We start from the raw sequence: 18,231 nt of genomic DNA, 5'->3' as shown, positions 1-18,231 counted from the left end.
TGCAAGACAATCATACTGAAGAGGATGACACAAATACGAATTTGTAAAAAAGTACAAAGAAGGAGAATTTGGTGATGAAGATAGAAAGAAAAGCAGTGAGGTACAAGAAGAAAGAGTCAGAGGAGGAGAAATAAAAGGAAAGAATAAAGCAGGATAAGAGATGATAGAAGAAAATGAAGAACGAACAGAATGAGAGGAGGAAGAGGAGAAAGAAATGTGTAAAGAAAACAAAAATGAAGAGGTGGCAGATATCAAGTAAATGAAAACTATTTTGACCTTCCTAAAACAGGAGATAATACTCTAATTTTATGTTATATTAATGATGATGTTATTTTCAAACAACTGTAAACATCTGTCTTATGTAAACATGAAATTCATTAGGTCTTGCATTTACCTGGACATGATAATGGCTGAAGACTGTTTAAACCATATAGGTGTATTAAAAAAAGAGTGTAGATACTAAAATAAATAATGTGCTTGCTGTGCATGGTTCTTGTACAAAAAGTCATGTTGATGAAGTAATATGAAGGCAGGACCCTCTAGGCGAATATGTATTGCATTGCATAACCAACACTGTAAATTAAATCAAAATGAACGATCCCTTGCATCGAGTTTTTGTTTTAAAGTGCAACTGATCGACAAATTACCCTTCACTGACAAAAAATATACTTGCTATCATTGTCATATCTGTTGTATTTGTCATCAATTATATTACTACCGCCATCATTACTGTTATCACCAATATCTTGTTTGACCTTTGGAAGCTTCTACCACCATGAATACCAATTACTGGGACAAGTGCACTTTTTTTAAAATCTTAATGTTACAAACTTGTCTGACTAACCAAGTATAGCTTGCTTATCCTTTTTCGCCTTCCTTTCTTCCAGACAGGGGCAGCCACCACAGTTGGCGAAGCAGGCCATCTTGTTGAGGTACATGAACATCAGGACCAGGAAAGTAAGAAAAATGAAGATGACACCGAGGAAGATCAGCGCCGCCAAGGGAACTATCACAAAGGGGGGAAAAGAAGACATACCACTTTACAATCAAGGAAATATCACCAAATGAACAAAAAAGAGAAATATATTGGCCAAGTATTATCTTATCATCACTAAGTTTATCAAAGCCAAACATAACACCAGTATGGACAGGGAAAGCCTTCATCTACTGTTGGACACTTAAAAACATATTATATAATTTTTTTTTTCTGACGATATCGTACACAATTGTTACTCAAAGAGAGGTAGCATTGCTGTTTGAAAAAACAACAATGTCTGTCCCTCAAATGTTATTGAAACCATGCATGCAACCATACATATCCTGCCATATCAAAAGTATTGTGGTAACTAACTCAGAAGACCAAACAACAGGCAAAATTCCCTTTCACACAATACAGGCAGAAGTTTTGTTAGGACCTTACTAGAAATATTATATACAGTGTAGCTTAAAGGGGCTGGCTAGTAACTGATCAGTAGGAATCAGTGGGAATGCTGGGGGATGATTGTTCCAATCCTTGTGGGATTCATTTAAGAGTACATTATATATCTACTGTTGTGTGAAAATTATTTGCTTCAGAACGGTCTCATATTCAAGTAATGTGCAGATTAATGCCCCGTCACTGACCAGGCACGCTAACCTGGAAACATTTAACTGCACATTACTTGAATATTGGGAGATATTTGATACAGTACTTACAATTAAATGAAAAAGAGCTGTTACAATCAAGCTCAAACAAAGTGGCAAAGTTCAAATAATCATGCATCACATTCATTAGGAATCTCATGAAAGGTATCTTTTCAGTATAAAGAAACAAGTTTTCAATATCTTAAAACAGAACAAAAGATAGGTGTGTGTAAATACTTCATCACAGCAAAAACAGCAAAATCAGGATGTGGGATATTAATACTGTTAGTAATGGGTAAACATGCAATGACATGAGAACAATACTTCACATTCAAATCATGCAAACTTTGTTAGAAGCTAAAATCAGTATTAAAATGGTTGTATAACCACAGAGACTGCATTTTACCATTAGATCCTTTCAAGACACTCTGCTGCTTGCTAAACAGCCTCTCATGCAAAATGAATGAATCTAGAACTATAAATTTTGTCAGTATGCACTACAACTCAAACATCAATCTTAATAGCTTTAATTTTATTTGCTTAATTTGATTAAATCATAGCCATACAAAAATTAATTATCAACCCAACTGATTACACACATTACTTCCTTGGGTGTGAACTGTACTTGTCAATGCTTTCCAATCACTGACTGATGTCAAATGAAATTTATATCACACAAACATCAATCAATATTGTTATTATTTTTGTGGCATACTCTGCATTTTTGGGCAGAGCACACTAGCCAGTTTGTTGCAATGTACTTCAACCTTTCAATTATGACAATATTTCTCAATCTGTGTCTCTCTTAGAACAGCCAAAAAAAAAAATGAGACATCTCTTTAATAACTTGTGAAAGATCACACTTCTTGAAAGACTTGCAAGACTTAATTTGTTAGACTTCTTGTAAAACGTATACATGTATGTAGCCTGGGAATCAGGCTAAGAAATGACATTCTTCATGGGGGAAAAAAAACAAAGGTTAGTGATTGATGTGTAGGATTTGTTTTTGGCATGTTCAACACTACAGATATCATGCATCACCTACTCAAGCTAACTTTGCAGGAACGCCAAGTCCAGTGCAATGTGTTTTGGTGCTCTTCAAAGTCAGGTAGACAGTAATATGCATTGAAATGGCAAATAAATATCTTTGTCTGCATTCTTTGAAACTAAGTGCAATGGTGCAGAGAAAGAGAGACTGACGTTTGTGAATTCATTTCTGTGAAGGAAGGGTGACCCCTGAGCTCAAAGACTCAAAGATCTCTGTTTGCACAGCAAATGTCAGCAGTGGTTTGCTTCAATACTTACTGTAGGGTTTGCTAGCTGTACGACAGCATAATATGTGATACAGTAAGAGACAGACATATACTTGATAAATGATACTAAGGATGGCAACATTACACATGACATAAAAATTAAGTCATTTTATTTCTCACTCTGTCATAGACAAACCTCTCTTCAATTGATAAAAAAACTTAATACAAAAACTGTTATCTTCACATATCAGAAAATGTATCACATTTTCATGTTATTTTTTGTTTTCGTATTTCAACACCTGCACAAATAACTTGGGAATTTTTTACTCCAAGTGTTCTAGAAAAAAATGTTGTGACTGATCTCATTTGCCATGTGGTTTATCTTCTGATGATAGCTGATACCTCAAAGCTTTAAAAAACAAGAGACCCGCGGGTCTAGCGCTCACCTGAGTATCGCAAGTTCACCTTTCACGCAGTCACTAATCTAAATTATTCACAGCTCTACCAAAATTTGACGAGGCATTCTCAAGTGGAAGATGAAAATGTACAATAAGGGCCCAATTTTTTCAAGATTCCTTAATTTGGGGGAATTGGGGCCCCCTGGGGCCCTCTGGGTGGGGCATGGTGCCCAGTTTGATAAATTGAGATCCTGACCACCTAGGGATGCTACCTGCCAAGTTTGACAAAAATCCATCATGAGGTTTTCAGGAAGAAGATGAAAATGTACAATTCAGGCCCCCATTTGGACCCTTCCAACCACCCCCCTCCCCCCTACCCCAAGAGGGGCACCCCTGGATCTCCTATGAACAAACTTGAAACTACAGTCATTAATCCCTTACGAAAAAGTCCTGTGGTACTCCTGTGGTAATTACCACAGGACGGTACCACAGGACAGTACCACAGGACAGTACCACAGGAATTGTCCTGTGGTATTTTGGGACATACCACAGGACAGTACCACAGGAATTCCTGTGGTATTTTGGAACGTACCACAGGGCAGTACCACAGGAAAGTACCACAGGACCGGTACCACAGAGCAGTACCACAGGACAGTACCACAGGAATTCCTGTGGTATTTTGGGATATACCACAGGGCTGTACCACAGGACTAGTATCACAGAACAGTACCACAGGAACTGTCCTGTGGTATTTTGGGACAGTACCACAGGACAGTACCACAGGTCGATCATTACCACACAGCATTACCACAGGGCAGTACCACACAGCATTTCCATGGTACCACAGGAGAGTACCACACAGGATAGATAAAAAAAAAATATGGGAGAATTTTAGCCACATATCAAGGAATATTCCTGATAGGTGAGTGATAGATTTCAGGACAAACATGGCCGTACTTAATAACCTGTCCTACTCCTAACATATAACCTCAAACGAGAATCTAATAGCCAAGTGCCATTCTAGTCCTATAATAGATCTATATAGACCCTAGTCATATTCTATTCCTAGGTAGCCATCGACTGTATCAGTACATATATATATGGCCGTCTATCCGTAAAGCATTAAGGCATGGTTACTAACTCGATTATACTTTATTATCAAGATATGAAATTACACTTTCATAACAATATCTATGATATTGGGAATAACATAACATAATTAGACAATCTTTCATAAAGTTCAAAGTAAGTCCCATCATTAATACTTTGATTTTTAAAGTCATATATGTATCTTCTAAAATCTAGAGTGCTTTTTATGAATATTCATGAGCTATGTAAAAATTTGTACCACAGGAGTACCACAGGAGTACCACAGGAGTACCACAGAAGTCCTTATGAAATTTCTCATGCTTTACATCAGCACTTTCACTAAATAGTTAATACTGTAGGAGTATAGGACAGGATAAGTAATGGCAAATCAGTTCCTATAATTCACAACATAACTCATCTATCAATTAATCGAGGAATATTAATATGTGCTTTTTTGTTTATATTTTTTAAAATAAATTTCAGTTGATTCTGCCTTACAATTTTCCTGTGTGGTACTCCTGTGTGGTACTGCAGTTTGATATTCTCCTGATGTGATAGTCCTCTGGTATAAAATGTTAAAAAAAAGAATATCCTGTAGCATTTTTCTGTGGTATTTACGCATTTAATTTGCTGTGTGGTACTTCTTGGTGGAATAGCACCATATTATGATCTTCCTGTGGGATTTTGGACAGTTCCTGTGGTACGATCTCCTGTGGTATACATCGAAAATTACCACAGGAATTCCTGTCGTACTGTCCTGTGGTACGTCCCAAAATTCTACAGGACAATTCGTGTGGTACTGTCCTGCGGTACGTCCCAAAATACCACAGGACAAGTCGTGTGGTACTGTCCTGTGGTACTATCCTGTGGTACTTTCCTGTGGTACTGTCCTGTGGTACTGCCCTGTGGTATTGTCCTGTGGTACGTCCCAAAATACCACACGACAAGTCGTGTGGTACTGTCCTGTGGTACTATCCTGTGGTACTGTCCTGTGGTACTGCCCTGTGGTACTGTCCTGTGATACGTCCCAAAATACCACAGGACAATTCCTGTGGTACTGTCCTGTGGTATGTCCCAAAATACCACAGGACAAGTCGTGTGGTACGTCCCAAAAATACCACAGGACAAGTCGTGTGGTACTGTCCTGTGGTATTAACCTGTGGTACTGTCCTGTGGTATGTCCCAAAATACCACAGGACAAGTCGTGAGGTACTGTCCTGTGGTACTATCCTGTGGTACTGTCCTGTGGTACTGTCCTGTGGTACGTCCCAAAATACCACAGGACAATTCCTGTGGTACTGTCCTGTGGTACTGTCGTGTGGTACGTCCCAAAATACCACAGGACAATTCCTGTGGTACTGTCCTGTGGTACTGTCGTGTGGTATGTCCCAAAATACCACAGGACAATTCGTGTGGTACTGTCCTGTGGTACTATCCTGTGGTACTTTCCTGTGGTACTGTCCTGTGGTACGTCCCAAAATACCGCAGAACAAGTCGTGTGGTACTGTCCTGTGGTACTATCCTGTGGTACTTTCCTGTTGTACTCTCCTATGGTACGTCCCAAAATACCACAGGACAATTTGTGTGTATACTGTCTTGTGGTAATGTCCTGTGGTACTTTCCTGTGGTAATGTCCTGTGGTACTGCCCTGTGGTATATCCCAGAGTACCACACGAGCCTGTGACACAGTACCACACAGTTCCTATGTTAACATATATTTGTGTGGTACATTGTATGGTACCAACCAGTACCACAGGGAGTACCACATGAGCCTGTAAAACAGTACCACACAGTTCCTGTGGTAACATTTATTTATGTGGTACATTGTGTGGTACTGACAAGTACTACAGGGAGTACCCTACAAGCCTGTGGTACAGTACCACACAGTTCCTGTGGTAACATTACAAGTGTGTGGTACATTGTGTGGTACCGACAAGTACCACAGGGAGTACCACAGGACTTTTTTGTTAGGGATGTACTCACTCATAGTATTATCTCAGCTCTATAACTTCTGATTCTAGAGAAGATTTTTAAAGATTCCTTCATTTGGGGGGTTTGGGCCCCCTGGGGGCCCCCTGGGCGGGGCATGGTGCCCATTTTAACAAATTGAGATCCTAACCCCCTAGGAATGCTACCTGCCAAGTTTGGTGAAAATGGGTCATGGGGTTCTCAAGAAGAAGATAAAAATGTACAATTTAGGCCTCATTAGGACCCCTCCTCACCCCCACCCCCCCCCCCCCCCCCTGGGTCCCAAGGGGGGCACCCCTGATTCTGCCATGAACAAACTTGAAACTACAGTCATCAATGTGCTAACTCATAGTATTAACCTAGCTCTATCACTTCTGGTTCTAGAGAAGAAGGTTTTTGCGGATTCCTTAATTTTGGGGGGTTTGGGCCCCCTGGGGGCCCCCTGGGTGGGTCATGGTGCCCATTTTAACAAATGGAGTTCCTAACCCCCTAGGGATGCTACCTGCCAAGTTTGGTGAAAATGGGTCATGGAGTTCTCAAGAAGAAGATGAAAATGTACAATTTAGGCCCCATTAGAACCCTTCCCCACCCCCCTCCCCTGGGTCCCAAGGGGGGCACCCCTGATTCTGCCATGAACAAACTTGAAACTACAGTCATCAATGTACTAACTCATAGTATTAACTTCGCTCTATCACTTCTGGTTCTAGAGAAGAAGATTTTTACAGATTCCTTAATTTTGGGGGGTTTGGGCCCCCCTGGGGGCCCCCTGGGTGGGGCATGGTGCCCATTTTAACAAATTGAGTTCCTAACCCCCTAGGGATGCTACCTGCCAAGTTTGATGAAAATCGGTCATGGGGTTTTCAAGAAGAAGATGAAAATGTAAAAAGTTTACGCACGACGCACGACGGACGACGGACGACGGACGACGGACGACGGACGACGGACGACGGACGACGCACGACGCACGACGGACGCCGGACGAAGGGCGATCGCAATAGCTCACTTGAGCCTTTGGCTCAGGTGAGCTAAAAATGGATGTTGGACAACAACTCTAATACAAATGCAAAAAAAGTGAAATCTTAAAGGAAAAAAATGTGCAAGTTACATTAAAATCCCATTTTCAAATCTTTGCACCTATGCTGACCTGCTCTATCATTTTGCCTACTTCACTAAACAGTATAGGCTGTACACATGTGAATCCCCAACTCTTCTACTTTTCTGACTGACAGAGGGCACTATCATGCATATTTTTATAATTTGTGACTGTGCACCTCAAAACGAATATAAAGTCGCACACACTGGTTTTGCGTGAGGACTGAAAATAAGTGAAATAGGTCAACCTAGCCGAACTTGACTTTTTCATATTATCTGAAAGAGCGGGTCTTCTTTTACATTATACTAAAATTTGGTATCATAGAACGGGCAGGAAAGTGTGTTTTTTAGCAATTTATCTCAAACATTTTTGGTAGAATAGTGTGATTATGCGTGTCTTTAGAATCCCTTTTTCATTTCTGAAAAACCTTGTCCACACTCTTCATTTTCAACTCTAATAACTTTTGAAAGGATGGTGCTACTGCTTTGAAAGTTGGCATTAATTATGGACAGGATGTGTTAATGAGGCATGATTAATTTCAGTTTAATCTGATAATCCCTTCATTGTTGTTACTCTGGTGGCTTACTTCCTGTTTTTGTCCCATTCATCGCACAGCCAGCACAGTTTGGTAAAGATTAAGCGCTTGAATAGACACTGCACTTCAGAGCCTCTTTTCTCAGTTCACACTTTTCCTGAGTTTGTGCTTTCTTTCCAATATTTAGATAGGTTAGGAGAGTCCATTTGATTTGAGTTATACATCATTTTAAAGCTTAAAGTCTGCTCTTTCAGAATATGGTCTTAACTAAAAATCTATGTCTAGCGACTTTTTGTTTGTTTTGAGGTGCAGTGTCACATTTGTAGGAAGAGTACTAATGCATAATCAAGAAACATGTTTTGCCAGATTTCTGTCTTTGCATATCCTCAGAATTTTCAAGACAAAAAAGCACTACTATCATTCACAGCTAGCATCCGTTTTTTAACATGCTTGCAAAGTAGCATTTTATATGCATAGCAAGTATTAATCATTTACTTGATATGTAAGCCAGATGTCATGTTTGAATCTGACAGACAAAGTACGGTGAGGAAAGCACACTTCAGAACCAGCATCATCGAGACATAAAGGTACTGTTTATCATTGGGAGCAGTATGTTCGAGTTATCACATTTGATGCATATGTGTACATGTAGGTCAGTTGTATCACAAAATATCCTACCATACAAAAATTTTGCAATGAAGACAAAAGTAAAAGGAGGAATCACTATTTTTCTAAATAAACCAAAACTGTCTACAGTTAACTCTAGAAAAAAAAATATTTTATTACTCTTCACATTTTTATATTCAACAATACTTAACATTGAATATACAGATTCGTTTTTTACATTGGTTGTGTCTATCCCTAACTCACATTTTAGAACTATTTTGAAGCTCTAAAGCTTGGTTTTTGTATCATCTTTAAATGTTAGATGATGCCTTTAAAGTTTGTGTGGCCTTTTTTGCAACCTGAAAATTGGGATTCCTTTCATATGCTGGTATACATGTCGAGGTACGTAATTCAGAGTTTTTTCAGAGTTTTTCATCATGATGAAAGGGGAAACAATATCATTGATTTTCAGTAAATTTATCTAGATTGCCCCCCTTCACAAAAAAAGTTATTCTTGGTACAAAAAGAGAACCAATTTTCCGAGTGACATGGGGTAAGTTTTTTGTACCTTTTCAAGAACAAACTCTGTGGTGTATTACTGCCAGATTAAACGAGGAGGCATTATTCTTCAATGATGCAAAATTTTGTGATGTTTGAAGAAAAGATTAAACTGCATATTGATAATGATACTCACGACCGTCAATGCCTGCCATTGTGGCAAAGTTCCACCACAGACGCCCAGTACAAAGAAGATTCTTTTTCTAGAAGTAGGGAGACTAGACCAAGTCCAGAAAATCAGAGCCACTCCTGTTTGGATCTAAGGATCCTGTTGATTGACAAACAAACAAAACAATAAGCAACAATAAAAAAAAATGAGACCAACATGAAGAACAGGTACATAAGGAAGTCCCTCATCAGGTGTAGATTTGAAAGTATCTTTTTATTCCTTTCTCTCCCCTGAGATGGTTTACTTGTGTCATAACTAACTTTTAGTATGAACAACCCAAGATAGTGTGAATGTTATCAGCAGCAGCACTCATATCACAACGCTTTCTGCCATGGAAATGCATTTTCAGAGCTAACAGTTGAGGTTTCTTTTCCCGACATGCTGCAGTTACAAAGTGTACTACTACGAAAATTTTCAAAACTATTGTAGTTTTGATATAGATATAGTACTCTGTGCTTTTCATATATCATCAAATACGCAGCTTGCATTGTGCACCGGCACTGCATTGTTGACTCATTGTTATGGAAATTAAATAGTGCCGCTGCTGTTTAAGTTTTTATAGTTATATGCTACAGCAAAAATTACCAGTATGCATACACTGTAGCTGTTCAATGGCCTCTAAAATTGTAATTCTGGACCGTCCCACCAATCCTCTCTTAACACTCTGTACACACCGCTCAACACAGCAACACACAAACATATGGAACCCAGTCAATCATGGATGCTCACCTCTGCATTATACACGTAATCCATCAACAATAAAAGCACCCGTGCACTGCTACCTGGCAGATAGGACACAAATTATGTGTATAGATATCACTGTGCCAAGAATTACGATTCATCAGGATAAACTAACTGTGTCACACAATCGGTGATGAATAGATCTGTAATATCTTAGATTCTAACCTTGGAGTGGCACTGAGTGCATTCTAAATGTGTTTTCATTGCTATCTTCTTTTTTTTGGGGGGGGGGGAAGAAGCAGGTCGGGAGAGAAACCAAGCATGACAAGCAATCAGCCATAAAGTTGGATGCATTTACCAACTGGAGGAGAACAAATATCTCTGACGAAGTAACCAGTGGGCTAAATGAGGAATGCAAAACAGTGTCTGCATTTCAAGAGCAAATTAATGCCTAAAAATATCAGTATGCCTGAATCAGAAATAAGAAGCATAGGTATATATCTCAGCATGTTACCATTTGTTTAATGTACGTGTAGACACCTAGTTAAAATACACAATTTTATCATTTCCTCTAAGTTCATACTGGTCGTATTATATACATAACATATTTAAATAACAAACTAGGACAACTTACAATGTAATCACAAACATCTCACTTGAAACACCTAGTCTGAGGAAACGAAGAAACCTTTCTTGTCCGTACACACTTTGATTCCAGATTTATATTCTATATTACCATTGTTTCTAACATTGCAGCTGTAGCATACAACCAATATTCTAATGCAATGAAACTACAAATGTTTCATTATTCAATAATTTTGTCTTTTGACTGAGTTTATGAGCTTCCAAACATTTCATTCTATCAGCTCTAACCTTTTTTTTTTTTACTCACGTCATGACCAATCTGAAAGACTCCACACAATTTTAACAACACTGAAGCAGAACTGCTGCAGTCATTCATCATGGACACGTCTGTGCAGTCTTGAACATGACAAGGTACAGCAGCAGCTCTTCATGTGAAAAAGTTTTTTATTTCAGGTTTAGTTAAGATATCTATGCACATGATTCTGCAGAACTTTGCACAGTCAAGTCAACAGTCAACAATAAAGATACATAGAATGGATGATGTTGAGGCCTAAATTTTTACTTCGTTGTAACCGGAATTTCGTTATAACCGTGTTCGTTATAACGGGAGTGCACTGTATACAGTAGGTATAGATATCGTCAAGTATCGAAAAGGTGTGATTTTTTAATTATTATTTTAGGAGCTTTATCTTTCTTGTAATACAAGTGTTTCATGAGAATTCTGAATTCTGTTCATATACACTCTTAACCCTAACCAGGCCGGGCTTTTGGGGTGTTCTGTGGCCGGGGGGGGGGGGGGGGGGCCACCCCCCCCCGAGATCTCGGCCGTCGATTGCACAATCGCCACAAAAATTGGCACATGCATTACCTGTGGCGTAATCTACCACATTACACAAAAAGAAATGGAAATTTTCATTACACTCATTAATTATGCTAATATATGCATAAAATAATACATTTTGCTCTAAATCAGAAAGCTCCTAGAATCCTAATTTTTGGTGATAACATTCTTTGTAGCATTCCCAACAATGTACTTGAAAAAAAAATCCGGTATCAAACTTAGTTTCTTATGTATTTTATTGTTTAATTAATTTCTTATGTATTTTTTGTTTTTCGACCTTTTGTTTTGTCATTTTTTTTCGCAAAATTTATGACAGAACCTTTTCCAAGCATAATTATGCTAAAATTAATTGATTTCAGCCTATGAAAGTGAAAATATTCATATCTTTATGAATAAGGTGAGAAAACTCCATTTGCATAGACTTTATACACAAAATCACGTTTTTGAGCTGTTTTCGGCCTGACAGGCATGTATAAAAGGTTGTGCTGCGTCGTAACAGTATGCACGATTTTCGCGAAAATGGTGTCAAAAGATGCGCGAGATTTGAAAGAAAAAAGTAAGTGAATGGCAATTAGGTGAAAAAATTTCGCGCGACGGAAAAGTCGCGAAAAAATGTCGAGGGGGGGGGTTGATTCAACCTCCGGCCTTGTTAGGGTTAAATATGAAGAGTTTGTTCGCAAAAACCAATAAGTCCATTTTTGAAGATTTTGAAGTACGGTCTTTGTCATAAAGTACAAAATAATACCTTTTAAATGATATATTGGTCATTACATATAAAGGTACATTTTTGAAGTTATGGTCAAAAGAAGCAAAAATTTTCTTATTATTCTCTAATTTTTCTTGACCTTTAATCGCAAATTTTGTGAACAAACTCTTCATACTAAAAGAACCAATTTCTGGATTGTTAAATGGGTTAATCAGACATATGCATGAAACAGCTTGTTTTATATTCTGTGCTACACTGTCATTTATTTCTACAGTTTGGTCAAATACTGCATGCATTGTAGTGTATCCTACACATTACACCACCAAGTGCATGCATACATACACATCATATCACTGTAAGGCAATGACACATTTTTTGACAAATGCTGGTATAAAATGAAAGAGATTGTCAATATTTATCTGTGATGAAATATTGCTTGAAAACAAATACATGCACATATCAGCATGCTAATGTCGGCCACATCCTGCTGCTTCCGAATCGCTCTTGTACATGTACACTCGCTGCTTTTCATTCTATATTTCGTTATGGTGCCACTTTGTGCACATATGGTGCGGAGACTAGTCTCAATTTTCAGCATCGCATTTCAAGATTGCTGGATTTGCTAAGTTCACTGAATATTGCTAACAAGTATTCCATCTTCCATTCTTTGTCATTTGCAAGTCTTATCGTATTGTTATCTGAAAGTGGGCCTCTGAACTACTACATTACTTTTTTTTTAATACTGCCTTACTTTTAGAATAATAGAATTTGGCCAGAGGTTGTACTAGCTCAAACTCGATAAAAACTCTGAGAATGCATGTACATAATATGTACATGTACCTGAATACAATTCAAAATGTAATTATGAAATATGTCATAACATGACAGGCAGACAGTCACTCTTCAGTTAAGCTATATGGCAGTACTTTTACTTAATACAGCATAAACACCTCTTCAACAAATCAACATAGCTATGATTTCCTTATAATTACATTTCTAAACACTGATGTACTTGATAGGTCACAAAATTATGAATTTATATTTTACTGTCCTTTTCTTTCAGGTGACTATGCATCCAAACCTTCACCCATAAGGCTGCGTTCACATAGAAGTATACTATTCGGATATTTGGTGCTCGTTTTTGAGGGCACGCAAATAGCTTGATTCGAACGATAGGATTTCCTAACATCGGTTCATATACAATGTAAGAGGGCACTATTTGAAAATACCGAATAGCTGCGAATAGTATAGCATTGTGGGAATCGCGCTTGTTCGATTTTCGAGCAGCGTATACCATCCTTCGTTTATGAAATGATGAAAATTTTGGTCTGGATTTGGCCTTTAGCAAAAATAAGCATGTAGACTGACATTCTGGTGCAGTTTAGAAATTGTTATTGCTGGGATGATTGTGTAGGAGGAAGAAGTATGGAGTTGATGGTGCGGGTGATGGTGTACTGGGTCGACTCGACGGCGCATAGCGAATAGCGAATAGCGAATACAGTATACTTCTATGTGAATGCAGCCTAAAGGAGAACATTTTTTTTCTTATTCTATAAAGATTATTTTCTATTTATTGAATGGCAATTTAGACTAGAAGATTATAATCAAAATCAAACAAAATGAACTGAGTTTCTGTACTTAAGGTCACCACATGGTTAATATTTTGTCTAATTTTGCAACAACAACAACAAAAAGATTATAGCACCATTGCATTTGTGGCATATCTTCAAGGTAAAAAGTTTACAAACAAAAACAAAAACAACCTTCCTCTTTAATACCATCTCTATCTTCAGTAAATCACACCTTGCTTTTTAATCAATGTCCATAAATGCCTTTTATGATTTATTCTTTTACGACTTCTTAATCTACCTTGGAATACAATATTTAGTGCCCCTGCCATCAAGTCTTATAACTTTGATGTGCTTCAGCTCTGAGCTCCTCTAGGCATTACAGGAAAATAACCAGCAACTGTGCGATATCAAATCACAGTTTTGAAGGGCATATCACTAATCCAGTAGCATGAGACTACCTTGAGAAATGGTGGTAGAAAGTGTTTTTCCCCCATAGTGAAAAGGTACACCATACAAATGATGTGTATGGACGGTATCGACACAAACTGAAATTTATACATAGGGTGTGCACAAGGCTGCATTTAATAGATTTTGATTCTGGAGCAATAGACATTTCTGACTGTTTTCTTGTCTGTTTGTTCAGCTACAACCTCTTTGCACATCTTTTTTTCTCTCTTTCTGACAAACCCCCATCCCCCCCCCCCCACACACACACACACACATTGCTCTCTCTTTCTTGTCCACTGTGTAAATCCCTGATTGTTTTTAGTATTACATATTTGGTTTTAAAACACCGTAACATATGTCTGTCATAATGGGGGGGGGGGGGGGGGGGGGTGGTGGGCTTCCAAAATAAGAGGGAAAGGAGTTTAATTGGTTATGCACTGAGTCATGCATTGCTTTGTTTGTGCATAAATTAACGATTGTCAAACATACTGAAGCCCCCAAGTTACAGCTGAAATAAACATTAGCATTAAAAACAGTACCCAAAACTAAAAGGTCTATACATATACGTGATGTTTCTCCTCATAATTCTGAATTCAAATACCGCATGTATATAAGGCAAATACCGCATGTATATAATTCAAATAACACATTAACATACTTTTTTTTTTTTTACTTCAAGTGTGAACAGGGCCCCGTTGCAAGAAAGTTGCAATCAATTGCAAATAATTGCTAATTTTGAAACAACCATTCTGATTGGCTCAGGGTCTGCCCTATTAAGAAGACATGCATGCAACAATGATTTTGATTGGCCAGTGACAATCAGTTGCAAGTTGCGTTTAAACGCAAAGTTTCTAGCAACGGAGCCCTGGACATACATTGTACTCTGTATCAGACTTATTCAGAGATTCAGATGTGATGTAAAGAGGCCTGTAATTATAGCAACTGTGAGTTACAGTGCTCAACAAAGAGAAACTATTTCTTAAATCTGGTTCCTTGCAAAAAGTTAAGAAAAGAAGTTATAATACTCTCTCTCTCTGAGATAATTTTTCTTAGTCAAAGGGCATTATGGAAACTTTTGAGCTACTAACTGATCTTAACTTTATTACCTATCACAGCTGCTCCTGATTGGCACACTACAGTCACACAAATATCATGTACCCTTACAGGTTGTAGGCCTACCTTTTGCAGCAGCTCCATGTATGCGGATAAATTACGTACTTTGAAAGACATCAATATCAGGCCATCATTGGCTGTGTAACACATGATAATAATTTATGGAATAACAGCATAGTTACATTGTATGTTATCCTCATTTTGTTCACTATAATTTATGGATCTTTAGTTTCCAAGGGAAAAGTACCATTTGTGTAGACAGTACAGCTATTATTTTACGAATAAAATGTGTGCTCTATGGCAGCACTGCAGTTAAAACAATTTTCTTAGCAATGACATATTCAGTAATTCTGGTATCTTCCCTACAGCCATTTTACTTACATATTCTATAATAACAGCTATACAATCAGCAGGCCTATGAACTCCCTTTGTTATCACATATTTACTATTTTTTTAATATGATGTCAAAAGGCAGTCACATATTTTCATTCTCTCAACTGTAGGCAAACCATCAAATCATTCCACTTCTTGAAGTTGCGTGAAAACAGTGCTTGTTATATTCACACTAAGTACTGTACTGCAAAGTTTGCCCATGTTAACCATCAATCACATGAAAAACAAACACGTACGATGGCAAAATTCATAAATTACAAATGTTACTATTGTCCCAAGTGGCAGATCCAGGGGGCGCAACAGGCACATGCCCCCCCCCCCACAATTTTCTTAAAACAAAAGAAAAGAAAATGAATGGGTTTAAATAAAATTTTTAATTAAATCTTTAATTTCTTATTGAAGTGGCACCAGAACATTACACTGAATCCTTTTTTTTTTTTTTTTGTCAGCCGATGAACTCGGAAATATTTGGTCTGAGAAATGGCACAGGAGCTCCTCCCCCCCTCCCCCCCCCCATCTTTTTTTTTTCTCTTTGCTTGTCACCTGATTAAACATGGAAGTGGCACCAGAAATATTTTGTGTGCCCCCCCCCCCCCCCCCCCACCCCCTATACGGAATTCCTGGATCCACCCCTGGTCCAATTGCACAAAAAAGTTCATGCTTCATAAACGATAGTTCGTTTTGTCCATTTAAACATTCACACACATATATGCAGTTACTTGATTTGACTCAATTGTAGAATCAAACACTTAATTTCAGTAGCCAACACCTGCAGTAAAAAAAAGGGCCAACTCCATTTATAAACTCTTCAGGTGTACAGTGTGTAAACAATTTGTGAATACACCAAAACAGAGATGCTGTAAAACTTATGTGTTTTTGATCTGGTACTGTTGAGTGTTAGCGGTAAAAGATGCCATAAATTCAGATTAACTTCTGAAACAAAACAAAATCCAGAACTTTTGGACTTTCTTTCCAATATTGTATGTAAATTGAAAGCTACTAAAGTTTGGGAATATTTTTTTTTAGATGGTGACTAAGAGGACAACGGAGTACACATCACTGTTTATCATAACTCAAAATAATTATGCCACACCAGTTTATGGTACTTTTCAATAGTGAGACAATCAGTTTACCACAGAACAGCATCAACAGCATTCAGATACATGGCGTCACTGTGTGCAGTGCACACAGCATACGAAATGACAGAGCTGTGAATTCCCAATATTCATCACACCACTGACGCCAAAAATACACGGGAGAGTATTGAGGCAGCCGAGCATTGTGTGTTCACTGGAAGCGATTATCTCGGGGCCTCTACCAATAAGCATACGTACTAATCTACAACCATGGGCTGTATATAGTGAATGGAAAGCTCACGAAACTTCACCTGGTCCATACGTTTCTTTTCCCTCATATCCTAAACACCAAAACTAACATCACTGAGAATAAAATGTGCAGATAAAAATTGATGGTTTGCATTCACACAAGAAGTGAAAAGGTACTTTACTTACCCTTACCTCTGGTTATGTCGCGGCGGACATCACGCGATTATCATATACACTGTGAATATGAGCGTAAACAGTACCACACATTGAAGTGAAAGACTTCGGACACCTGTTATCCCGGATTTAGGGAACGATGGTTCGCCTGCCATTCAAAAGTTGCCCCTGATGGGGGAGGGGGAGGGGGAGCTGTAAGTGCGTTTTGGTGTAGGGAGTAGGCCCTATTATATAGCTCCCTGGGTATGATTCAAGGGGTTCTTTTACCTCGCCTTTCCCCACTCACCGATAAACTCTGCAGAATTAAATATCATATGATAAAATTTATACCAAAAGGACGTTACGAAGGTAAAAGTCTATAAGAGAAATCCGTGAAGCTTATTGATGGCGTGTTTCTACTAATTAGGAAATGGTATCAAAGTATTTGTTGGCCATAAAATGTGTAATGTAATAATTTTCTCCAATTGTAAAACAGGTATCATAGGGCCTATTTACGGAATTGTTAAAAATCAATTTTCATTTTCGGACTATATAATATACCTTCGTAAAAACGTAAAGTTCGGAATAATGAACTGTAACCGGCACAATAGGGAAGGAGGGGGAGGGGGGAGAGGCCGGAGCCCATTTTTTTTCTCTCTCTTTTTTTTTTTTTTTTTGCAAAATACATAGGAACACATAGGGTCTAGCCACCGTGCCCCCTCCTCCCCCGCACACACACACACACACACACACCTTTTTTCTTTTTCTTTTTTTTTACCCCGGAAGTGGAATCACAGAAAAAAAAGGAAAAAAAAACTGTAAACACTTTTTTTTTCTTATTATAGGTTTTCCCGGTCGATTTCATACTTTTGTCATTCAAGTTCCTATTCCGAGCATTCGATTTCATGCATTCCACGCTCGCAGCACTGAATCAGCAATCAAATTCAAAATCCGGTCATTCGAATTCACTATCGGAGCATTCAAATTCATTGTCGGAGCATTTAAATTCACTATCGGAGCATTCAAATTTAAGAGAGGAGCACGAATTTCAGGAATGAGCATTCAAATTCATACCATGCTGGCGACGGAATCTCGTCCGTTATTCAAATTCGTGAATAGGCAAC

At 38.2% G+C, this 18,231-nt stretch overlaps 1 protein-coding gene across 2 annotated transcripts in view; it reads right to left on the bottom strand.

Annotated features, from left to right (window-relative positions):
* Positions 1–17,208, bottom strand: part of LOC139736166 (synaptotagmin-14-like) — a 70,764-nt gene extending 53,556 nt beyond the window's left edge. Inside the window, exons 1-3 of one of the 2 annotated variants that reach the window (XM_071646895.1) lie at positions 17,141–17,208; positions 9,260–9,391; positions 845–1,006 (exon numbers count right to left, since the gene is read on the bottom strand). In XM_071646895.1, the coding sequence (XP_071502996.1) occupies positions 845–1,006; positions 9,260–9,278 (181 nt within the window). In that variant the 5' untranslated portion in view covers positions 9,279–9,391; positions 17,141–17,208. The remainder of the gene's footprint in view (positions 1–844; positions 1,007–9,259; positions 9,392–17,140) is intronic. The other variant, XM_071646896.1, reaches the window with a different exon arrangement.
* Between the last annotated feature and the right edge of the window lie 1,023 nt (positions 17,209–18,231).

This window comes from Diadema antillarum, unplaced genomic scaffold (assembly GCF_040938485.1).
Source record: "Diadema antillarum isolate AM-2024a unplaced genomic scaffold, OU_Dant_1.0 seq00000633_RagTag, whole genome shotgun sequence".
NCBI lineage: Eukaryota > Metazoa > Echinodermata > Echinoidea > Diadematoida > Diadematidae > Diadema > Diadema antillarum.
This window is presented reverse-complemented; position numbering and strand designations above follow the sequence as displayed.